The sequence below is a fragment of the Zea mays genome, chromosome 2 (assembly GCF_902167145.1).
Source record: "Zea mays cultivar B73 chromosome 2, Zm-B73-REFERENCE-NAM-5.0, whole genome shotgun sequence".
In the NCBI taxonomy this organism is placed as follows: domain Eukaryota; kingdom Viridiplantae; phylum Streptophyta; class Magnoliopsida; order Poales; family Poaceae; genus Zea; species Zea mays.
Genome location: NC_050097.1, coordinates 212,904,352 through 212,915,233, shown reverse-complemented (window position 1 = coordinate 212,915,233; position 10,882 = coordinate 212,904,352). Strand labels below are relative to the sequence as shown.

Here is a 10,882-nt window from a genome sequence, read left to right as displayed (position 1 = left end):
TCGTCATCCTCGCCACCGTCAGGGTAGCTTTTGTGCTGACCTGCCTTTAATTCTCTTCGCAAACACACACTTACCTTTTTGTTTAAGCAAGAGCGTATGGTGGTGCGTGTCTGATGACTAACGATGTACGAGGAAATTTCTTCCAGCATGTGTGGAACGTGCTCTCCAATGATGAGACCATATAAATTGTGGCATATATCGAAGTCTGCATGATACTGATGGTTGCAATGTAGTGGTGAAACAACTAGATTAAAATAACAAAATTTATGTATGGCTAGGATCACAAATTAATTATGAAACATTTTCTCATAACAATATAACACACATTTTATATATAAGTTATCATAGTATACTGGTATTATATATTATCGTTACAACGCACGGGCACTCAGCTAGTATAACCTGATAAATGTATTCATCCGGCAGATATGGTGATCTGTGCTATTTGCGTTTGGTCCATGTGATCCTATCTATGAGTATATATGCATGCCTGGTGAGTAGGATTTTCACATTTATATCAAAAGTTCAAAACTGTTTGCCCCACAACTGATCAGCCTGGGTAGGTTCATCCTAAAATACAGTGATTGCAGACAAAAAAAAAATTAAAGGATGAACGTAAAATAAACCAAATTAAATAAGCATCTCCATAAACATCAATCGTTTCAAGTTATTCTTCATGACGGGTCATGTATCAGTATCACAAGTAGGGGTGGATAACGAGCCAGCTCGACTCGGCTCGTCCGAGTTCGAGCTGGCTCGTTAAGCTCGGCTCGTTAAGGTAACGAGCCACAGAGTCAGCTCGGCTCGGCTCGTTTACGAGCTCGAGCTGGCTCGTTTAGCTCGAGAGCCAGATCAGAAAAAAAATAAAATGTATATAATAATTATTTTTAATTAATTTCAAACTAATTTAACAATAGAAAATAGTAATTATACTCATAGTTTCATAAATCATGTCAATATAACACCAAATTAGCACAATTCATCACTCATTAATTCACAATTCACATGCATGTTCATCAGTTTAACCCATAATTATATTTGCATAGACCAAATTAACACATAGGCATAGTTCATTAATCATTAGTTTAATTCAGAGGCCATAGACACCTCACACATATATAACATGTTCATCAATTATTCTATAAATGATATGTATATAGTTTCGTTTTACTAGAATATGGTAGCTCGTTTAGCTCGCGAGCTGGCTCGTTAACGAACCGAGCTGGCTCGTTAACGAACCGAGCTAGGATGTCAGCTCAGCTCGTGACAAAATTCAAACGAGCCGATCCGAGCCGAGCCGAGCTGACCACGAAACGAGTGAGCCAGCGAGCCACGAGCATTTTGTCCAGCCCTAATCACAAGGGTAGATTGGACCCCATTTTATCAGCTATGGTCGCCTAGTCGAGCGTGGCTGACTCGGTGAGATGCATTCGATCGTGATCAAAGACAAATAGCGCTGATATACACACATACGACGCTATTCATTATTCAGGATCATGGACCTATCCATCACTTGGATCAAAAGATCTAATTGATTAGCCCACCAGAAAAAACAACCGAACAAGGGAACCAACCGCACCAACCGATCATGCTGGGATTGATCCACCCGCCGCCTGTAGCTGTAGCGCACAACAACAAATATTCTGATATTCAAGATTTACTTTAATGTAAAGTAGGAGTAGATATTAAGTTATTTAAGGCTTACTTCAGCCCTTCATCATTTTTAAAATTTTACAATGAAGAAATGTTCGGCGATTTAAGGTTTGCTTCAGTCATTCATTGTTTAATAAACAACAACAGGAACAACATTCGGTCATTCAGTATTTAGAGGGCCGAATTGCTCATCACGAGGAAGAGATCAATGAGCCGAGGGATGGGAGGTGGGTGCTGCGGTGGATGACTGGAGGCGCGACGGTGAGAAATTTGCGAATGTTGGGTGATGCGGGTTAGCATGGTGGTGGATTGGACCAAATAGGAGCAGAGTTATTGAATTATAGACGGGTAACGGTGGATTCAACGGCGACCAAGCGAGTCGTGGCCGAGGGGAAGGGAGAGCGGGGGGCACACCAAAAGTTGATAGGTTGGGCTAGCGCGTAGGGGTGGTTTGGTGATTTTGGTTCGAACTGGTTTGGACCTTTGGTCTATTGACTTAGATGATGAGTAACACACTCTCTTTATATGTATATGTGTAACTCGTATGCCACTTTACATACATGTAATCTAGCATCATGCATCGAAGTAAACAAGGGCTTAAATTTGCAAAACTAATGAATTACATTATATTTTCACAATATATAAGTTATTAACGTGCATCCTTAAGACTCCTCTGATTTACTTTAGCTTCACACTGAAAGTAAGTGCAGAAGCTCCAACTCTTAGGCACATATGTGATGATATTATGAGTAATTGAAGACAACATGTTTCTTTCTTAAAAGTTTATATCGAATCCCGTTATTTATAAAAATAATAAAACCAAATTGTAGAAGTACATAGGAAACATCAAAATTTCAATTCGTAGTTATTACTTAAGGATGTTTGGTTCTCCTGAATAAAGTTTAGTTCGTGTCACATTAAATGTTTAAATATCAATTGAGTATTAAATATAGGCTTAGTTAGGTTTATTACATTTGTCTCGTCTTTTAGTCTTTATTAATTAGTTTTATAATTAAACTTTGTTTAATATATATAAATATCATTAAAACAATTGATGTGATATTGACTAAAATTTAGTTGGTGGAACCAAACACCCCTTTATACTATTTTTTCAGAAGATTCAGATCGAGGTTCCATCTTTTATTGCCTTGAATATGCTATTTTGAATTTACAATTTATTTATGGAATATAGTGAAAAATCCGGAAACGTTGACATACACCATTCAGTCCAGTTCACAAGGTGGCCATAACCCAGACTCTTTAATTACACTTCTAGCAGTATCAAGTTCATATTGCAATACTAAGAAAATTATTGAATTGTGAAAAACTAAGAGAAGACAAACAAACATGGGTTGAAAAAAACAAACAAAAGCAACTAAACTAAAAAAACACGAACGGGTGAGGAGTTAAAAAAAAGAATGACGTGAATAGAGAAAAGGTCATAGAAGAGAAGTTCAACCCCCCCCCCCCCCCCCCCCCCCCCCCGGGGCAAAAAAAAAGGACACTCCTAGTAACACTCTACTGTATTTGCCGTTTCAGCTCGTTAGCAACATGGGAAATCACAAAAAGGTGACATTTTTACGCATGAACTATATCGATAACATACAAAACCACAGAAGAGACATACTTTCGCAATGAGGTACATCTGCCCAACTATATACTGCTATGTTAGGCACGCTAAGTGCTAAAAGGTTGGACATACACCAAAAGTAAAACAATGTGGGCCCAAAAAGCACACACACAAATGAAAAAAAAAGTTACTAATTGAGAAGGGACAAACTGCACGAGAGCATAGAAAACAAAGCCATATGTGCATCATCATCTTTAGTCATTGCTTAGCCCATGCGGTCGAATAATTAAGCAGTGTGCAGTATACTACTAGTACGCTGCTTTGTCCCCCCTCCTTTTTTTTTCATCTGCTGTCAGTGTGTGTGCTAAGGTCATCACTCTACCCTAATGACATATGTAAATAGGCTGGACCCAACGATCAAGGGAGCGATCATGAATAGACATGCAATATGCAGAGACAAGATAATTTATCCTAGAGACACGTATATATCCTTGTCATATGCGATGAGGTAGCTCACCCTTTTGGTTAGGTCCACGTAGCAAGGGTGCGGACCACAAAATTGACTAGATCCACGCGATCATGTGGATGTCGATATTTGATACTTTTTCTGCACAGTATTTTAAGAGAGAGAGAAACAGAAACGGTAGGCGTTAACATTTAGGTATTTTATTTTAAACATAGGCAATCTACATTCACAAGTCATGCACATTTACATGTAATTATATATGCACAAAATAATAATTAAGAATGACATTAGTACATGACACATAAAAGTTCGGATGTTTCGGGTACCCGATTATGATACCTGAATTAACCAAGATAAATTCAAGTTTTTCAAGTTATTACTCGAAATTGCCGAACAAAACTTGGGTTTCGAATATTTCGGGTTATAGGTTACGGTTTTTTTTCTTTGCCTAGCCCTAATAGCGAGTGCCTTTGAGGTTTGGATACAAACTTCAAAAAGAAAATACGTGGTGCACATGGGAGTTTGATGCATATATTAAATTATCATCATCCTTCTTGCTCTAAGATAAATGATGGTTATTTAATAGTATGTGTATAATGTGCAGCAAACTTCCATATGCCCAGTGATCCGTTATAGAAGTATTTGAGGGCCGAAAGCGCACGAGCACTCGTTTTGGTTCGAAAAGGAATTAGTGCAACGGCTACATCCTAACCACTACAAGCTAAGTACTTAATCAGTGAGGACTCCCGTGTCCAAACAAAAAAAAATCAATCAATCAACCCATCAATCCAAGACGGGTCCGTGCGCCTTTGGAGGAAGTCGCCTGCAAGTGGATCCCAGTCAGATCGCCCAGGGTGAGCGCATCAATGGGTGCCGACGTGCCGTCCCTTTTAGTTTTTTAATAATATACGCGTGCTAATGATAAAAAAAAGGGAGCAGAAGACGACGGGCAAAAGAAACAGCTACAAGTAGAAGCTGGTACGTGGTGCCTGCCTGCCCCTCGCTTTTCCCCCTCCCCTCCCTCGCTCGCCGCATTATAAAAGCGAGCCGCGTATCTTGATGCACCTTCTTCCTTCTCCGTCCGTCAAGGGCTCAAGGCTAGCTAATCTATATAGCGTGTCTCCTGCCCAGACGCCGGTGAAGGTGCAGAAGAGTGGCCCCGGGGCCCGGGCCGGCCGTGTGCCCCTGCGCTGGTCGAGAAGATGCGTGCCGGTGGCGGCCCCGCCAGCCGGGCGCTGCGGCGCCGTCGTCCATGGCGAGAGCGTCCGCCGGCCAGCCTGGGTGAATTGCGTTCGTGCCGGTGTGATCGACTGCGTGAGTGAGACTGGGGTTCTGTGTGTCAGTGTGTGTGTGTGTTCAGGTCTATCCGAGAGCAAGGTACGTTGAATCTGCTTTTGGTCGCCGCCGCCTTTCCTTTTGGCCCTGCGTTGCGTCGTGTCTTCGACATTGGTTGGTGGCCGTCGCGCCACCGCCACGCCGTGGAGCCACCGGTGGGCCGGCCGGAACCGGAAGGCAGGCCGCCGCCGGGTGCTCGGCTTTGCCTAGCGCCATCCATCGAGATCTCCGTGCCACCTACTGCGTGTTGCCTCTTTGAGAGGGCGTCCCCGCGGCCCTAGTAGCTGACCTGGATGGGAGATACTAGTAGATAGACACGCAACCCAACGCTTCTTGTGTCTTGCATATGGATTCTGATTCTTTCGGAATCCACCAAATGATTCCTTTGTTTATTGTTTCGCTGCTTAATCTCCAGCGCTCCTGAACGCCTGAGGCCGCGCCGACAGAAGGGATCCGGCGAGCGGCGAACCGGCCGGCCAGCCGGAGCGGTACCACGGGGTTGGCCGTCTCCGTGTGACCGTGTCAGAAGAGCACAGCAGCCGGGACACGAGGCCGGCTGCGGGTGACCTCATCACCCTCTGCAATCTACATCACTCACTGGACTTCTGATGAAAAAGGAGGACAAAACAGGGCCTTTCAGCTTCTGCGCTCATGTTCTTTCTTCCGTCCTCTGGCACTGGCAGTTCAGATCCACCCCCCTGCAACTGCAATTTACTACTACTAGTACTCTACTCTTGCAATTTTCCCAGCTGGTCTTGCTCCATGTTCCCCCTTTTCTCCCTGCTCCTGGTCCTGAACTCCTGATCGTCTAGAACGTGGGCTCTACCTTGCACGTCTCTTTCTCGCACCCACTCACGTTGCACTCGAAAAAAGAGAGGAGAGAAATTTGACCGTGATAGCACTCTCTATTCAGAAAATAATACGATTCTAACACAGCACATAATAAATGCAAAATTACAGCGCCAGTTTACCTACCCTCACGTGAGCATAAGCTGATCCGGCGATCAACTTGAGTCCGCATCCGTACTCTGGATTCACAATAATTTATCACACCCAGCAAAAAGAGAAAACATTTCCAGGATGGGCTTTTTTGGTACCCACACCCGCAGCGTCCGGTGCCCGATCGCCCTCCGCTTCAACTTTTGCCCTTTGGCCCGCCCGCCCGTACGCTCGAGCCACACCACACACATCGTCCCGGTAAACCGGCGATCCGCAGAGGATCCGGCCAGGGACCCGCGAGGCCTACGACCACGTGCCGCCCCTTGTCAAGATCCGGTGCTCACGTGAGTGGCGTGTGGTCCCGAGGCCGCCCGTCCCCGCCTCCGCCTGCCTGCCCCCACACGCTTTTCCCACCACCGAACAAACCCGAACGCGCCGGGCCCACCGGCTGTGAAGGAAATTGGCACAAGGGCCGGGCCCGCGTGTCGCCGGCTCGGGCCACGGGGAAAGCGGAAAGGCGCCCGGGACCGGGAGCGAGACGGCCCCGGCTTTTCCTTGGCCTCCTTTTCCATTCTCCGTCCTCCCTCCGCGCCGTGGACTGGAGAGAGCGAGCCAGCGAGAGAGAAAAATATGTGATTTTATCCTCTTGGATTGGGCCCCGCCCATCACATCGCCACACCTCTTTTTGGCGGTGGCGGTGCACGACAGCCCATGGTGGACCGCGCCCACGAGTGCCCCGTCACGCGGCGCCCGGAGACCTCTGTTAACTTACGGTCACAGCTAAGCTAATCGCCGGCTTAGTGGAAATGTAAAAAAAGGAAGAAAAATTAATGCTGCCGCACGCACGTTATAGAGGAAAAAGTGGGGTTGTCCATGCAGTGACCGGTAAAAAGATGGACGCTTGCCACGTCGCCAGACGCCCTTGGAGACATGGGGGCGCTTGCACAGTTGGTCTAAATTTAGAAATTATGCTTTAGTTTCTAGGTGTTTCTAGGTGTGGAGTCTTTGAGCGACGGAAAATATAGTTTGGATGTGCCTGCAGCCGCCCTAAAGATCCGTGCGGTTTACGCAGTGTGTTAAGTAACCCTAGTTAGAGTTATATGGGCAAATACCGACTTTGCCCCTGAGGGGTCTCATATCTCTATATAAGGAACCTGTACACCCCTTCATAATACAGAGATCAGAAAGAGGCCAGAGGCCCAACCCTATATCCAGTGTCTCGTGTGTTTCCTCTGTCGTGCTTATGGGAAGGGAGACGGGTCTTCTACAAGTTCTTGCGCCTCTACTGCTGACGGGAGGGAAGGGAGCGGATCTGGTGATCCGTGGTAACGTAGTTCTCAACACGTTATCAGCACGCTCTACCTCGACGTTGCTGCGGATCCGATCGGCATCAACTCTCCATCAAGCCGGCAGGTCCCTCGGCCTAGCCGAACTGTCCTACGCGACAGGCTTCGTTTCGTTTGTCGAACCAGGAATCACGGTATGAAATTTTAATTGGATCTGCGATTTATTGTTCATCGAGCCCGTGTGCTTGCTGCCCGTCAGATTCGGCGGTGGCTCGGCCGCCCTCAAGCCCCAGCGCACAGATCCTCCATGCGGCGGCGGCTGGTGGAATAGCAGCGGTTCTGGTGGCTGAGTGGTTAGAGACGTAAGGGGAAAATAGGCTTGCATGGCTGGTGGGCTGTTGGCGTTTCTTTGCATGGCAGTCAGAGACGTGCGAGGGTTGACGTTTTCTTGAGAGAAAAAAGAGGAAAGGCAGTACGTGCATGCACATCGTGCTACTGCGGCTGTTGGCTGGTAGCGAGGAAAAGGGCGATGACGTGCAATCGATTGCATGGTTGAGATAAAAAAACGTGCATGTGTATGGCCCCATGCATGTTTCCGTTATTTATTTAGTCACTCATTCATTTATTAGAACAAAAATGCAGCTAAGAAGCATCGTTAATATCTGGCGTTATAGATGTTTATGCATTTTTAAGCCGTGAATTCCTGTGCACAGCGCATTAGCTTCTTGAGACTATTGTTGATACTAAATTATTTCTTGTCGTAATTAGTAGAAAAATACATGCTTAAATACGAGAAAATATCTTTTTTACACCTCATATGTTATGTTCAGACATTAATTCCGGTGTCTTATTTTTTCTGCATTAATATTATTTCATGTGCTAAATAATTAGCAGAAAATTATTAAAACATAAGTGAAGGATATACTCAGAATATTTAAATCGCTCTAAATTTCTGTGTTGCGTTGAGCTTTTTGAACTCACATCGAGCGATTAAATTGTATGGTGGGTACCTAGACATGCCGATCGGACTAAATTAATAATCGGCTGAGCTTTGGCATTGGCTGCGCCCTGGCAACACGACGCAGTATTCATGTCGTACGAACTTGGCTGCGTCATGTGATTGCTATATAGCAGTCTCGTTTAATCGGACAACTCCCGTTGAGTCGAACCGCCATCGCGGAGTCGCGTATTTTTCGCATGCCCTGTAGGCACTGTCTGTCTGCCGTGATCATCGAGCCACGATTACGCCTGTTGCGCACGTTGCGTGGATTTATCGTGTACCCCAATTACCGAGCAATAATTTTGCCTGTTGTACTTATTACGAAGGCTTGTTGTGTTGTCGTAACCCTGATGGTCGCACACACGTTGACGCCAGATACGCTAGAGCTTGTACTCGCGTGGATTGTGGTGGGTTGTTCAAGCCCCTAAAATCACATTATGTGCAACCTTCGTAAACAATTTTGTTTAGCTCTATATTTTATTTGCTTGTGTTGTGTGGCATCATATATTTATTTATATTGCCAAGTGGCCATAACAACTATATCAAGCTCTATAGTGCTTGAATAATCTGGGAAATTAAATTGAAATACAACAAAACATGGACAAGTTAATTCTCTCCTCTCTCCTCATGCATAAAGTTTTACCCGAAGTAACCCGAATATATATAATATAATGCATGAAAGCCTTTTTGGCATAGAAGATATCACAAATTGGGATTTTATTAGTAAGCAATAAGACCTTATCAGATGAATAAATGCTAGAATCTCAGTCATACATTGCTCAACCAGATGTTGGCACATTGCTATTTGTCGCTGAACGGCATGAAGCGAACTTTGAGATAAATAGCTAGTACCTTAGCAACACGAAGTTGCGAGTACATCGAAAGGTAATTCTGAGAATTTTTTCACAATGTTTGTGTGAAAAACCATTGTGTGTTCCCATCGAACCAATTTACTCGTCCTATCTAGGACCTCTATGCTTGTGTTGCATACACCTCTCAGAATTGTAAATACTTATAGTCACTGAATTGACTCGGGATAGTCCTTTGACAAGTTTGGTATACACTATAAGCTAAATGGTAAAGGTCGGTCCTGAATGGACATATACCTGGGGTTTATGTAGCCGAACTACACTGAATTCCACCCATTGGCATGCTTACCATTATCTACCTCTGATCTACCAGAAGTGAGAAGAGTAGACAAATAACTATGAAATCCCACATCACCACAGAGCTTGAAGTGTAATTGGACATTAACATGTGCTTGGTCCTCGGAGCCAGAAGAGTCATATGTCTTGACCACTAGACTACTAGTGGTGATAATTTGTGATAGAAATATGAAGATCTTGTAGAGACCTGTTGTATCCTCTCTACTCCTGATGATTTCTTCGTATGAGAGCAGTACTATCTGTTGTTGAAGATGGATCCTAGGCGGATACCAGTCTTGTTTCGTTCTTGCCAAGCAGTTATCATCATTTGCTTCATCAAAAGCTAGTTATATGGTGATTTTCCCAGATAAAATGAATTCTTGGCCTTGTTTGTTCTATTCCAAAGCTTCTCTTTTTGCCGAACAACGAAGAGATCGAAATAATGCTTTATAGAACAAATTGGTATATAATATGAGGAGAAATGTTTGCCCTGATGGCAGCATCACAAATAATTGACTATTGTTATTAGTTCTCTCTCAAAAGTATAATACCTAAAAATGTTGCATAAATCGATACCAATTTTAGAGCAGTATGAGTAATTGGGTAAACCATGGGCAGTGATAAAAACGAGTTGGACTATACATCTCTGCATATAAAAATCGTTGCTTGGCAGCATTGGCCTGATGCCGTGCACTTCACTACCAATATAAACACACACATTTTTCCTATGTGCTTAAAAGCACAATGCAACCAGTGAATGTCTTTGTGAGCGTCAGACCCTGATGGTCATTTTACTTGTTGATCTGAAGTCAACTACTAGCTCCAAACGACAAATGGTATGCATGAGCCCCTGAAGGATCCTTATGGATAAAATAGTGTTGTGCATATTAGTCTAAATCTTAATGATTGACTGTGCATTTGGTAATAATAACAATAAGTTGGCAGAATTGTAACCATGAAGCAACTTGTTGTTGCGTGTCTCGCTGGATGTTGAGACTAACCCTTCATGTTGAAGGATAAATATGTAGTATTCATGCCACTACATTAATGTCCAAAGCTCACTGCATAAAACCCCTATCTGTAATGTGCGTAAGATTTCCCAAATAAATCACCACAATAGCATACATTGGCCACAACTGGATGATTGTGGTTGGGGATTTTATCTGTATGCTTTTAGAACATCTCGGTATTAGGGGGAGGAATGCCCATATAATATAATGCCTCAATATTCTATTAAACGCACAAAAGCCAAACTGAACCTGTCGTTCGGTGTGTACTCCTGTGTATATGGAGTTTGCCAGAAATCGTTGAGGAGTAACCATATTGGTTTGAATGCTTCTACCTGATGTAGATGTGGATATACCCGGGATTAATATCATATCCACATTTGACTTATTGACATTTGATCTATTCTCGGGGACGCCTGTGAATATGATCCATTGGTCTTAGTCAAAGCATATGTTCTGATTGCAGATTCATGTGGTCTGT

The 10,882-nt window shown here is 44.0% G+C and overlaps 1 protein-coding gene across 1 annotated transcript; it reads left to right on the top strand.

The window, feature by feature from the left end:
- The first annotated feature begins 4,678 nt into the window (after positions 1-4,678).
- LOC103647761 (uncharacterized) lies at positions 4,679-5,835 on the top strand. Its single transcript, XM_008672274.3, has 2 exons — positions 4,679-5,066; positions 5,440-5,835. The coding sequence occupies exons 1-2, from the start codon at positions 4,749-4,751 to the stop codon at positions 5,446-5,448; spliced, it is 327 nt and encodes a 108-aa protein (XP_008670496.1). The 5' UTR covers positions 4,679-4,748; the 3' UTR covers positions 5,449-5,835.
- The last annotated feature ends 5,047 nt before the right edge of the window (positions 5,836-10,882 follow it).

Coding starts and splice junctions, on each gene's coding strand:
- LOC103647761 (XM_008672274.3), top strand. CDS start 4,749: ATGCACCTTCTTCCTTCTCCGTCCGTCAAGGGCTCAAGGCTAGCTAAT.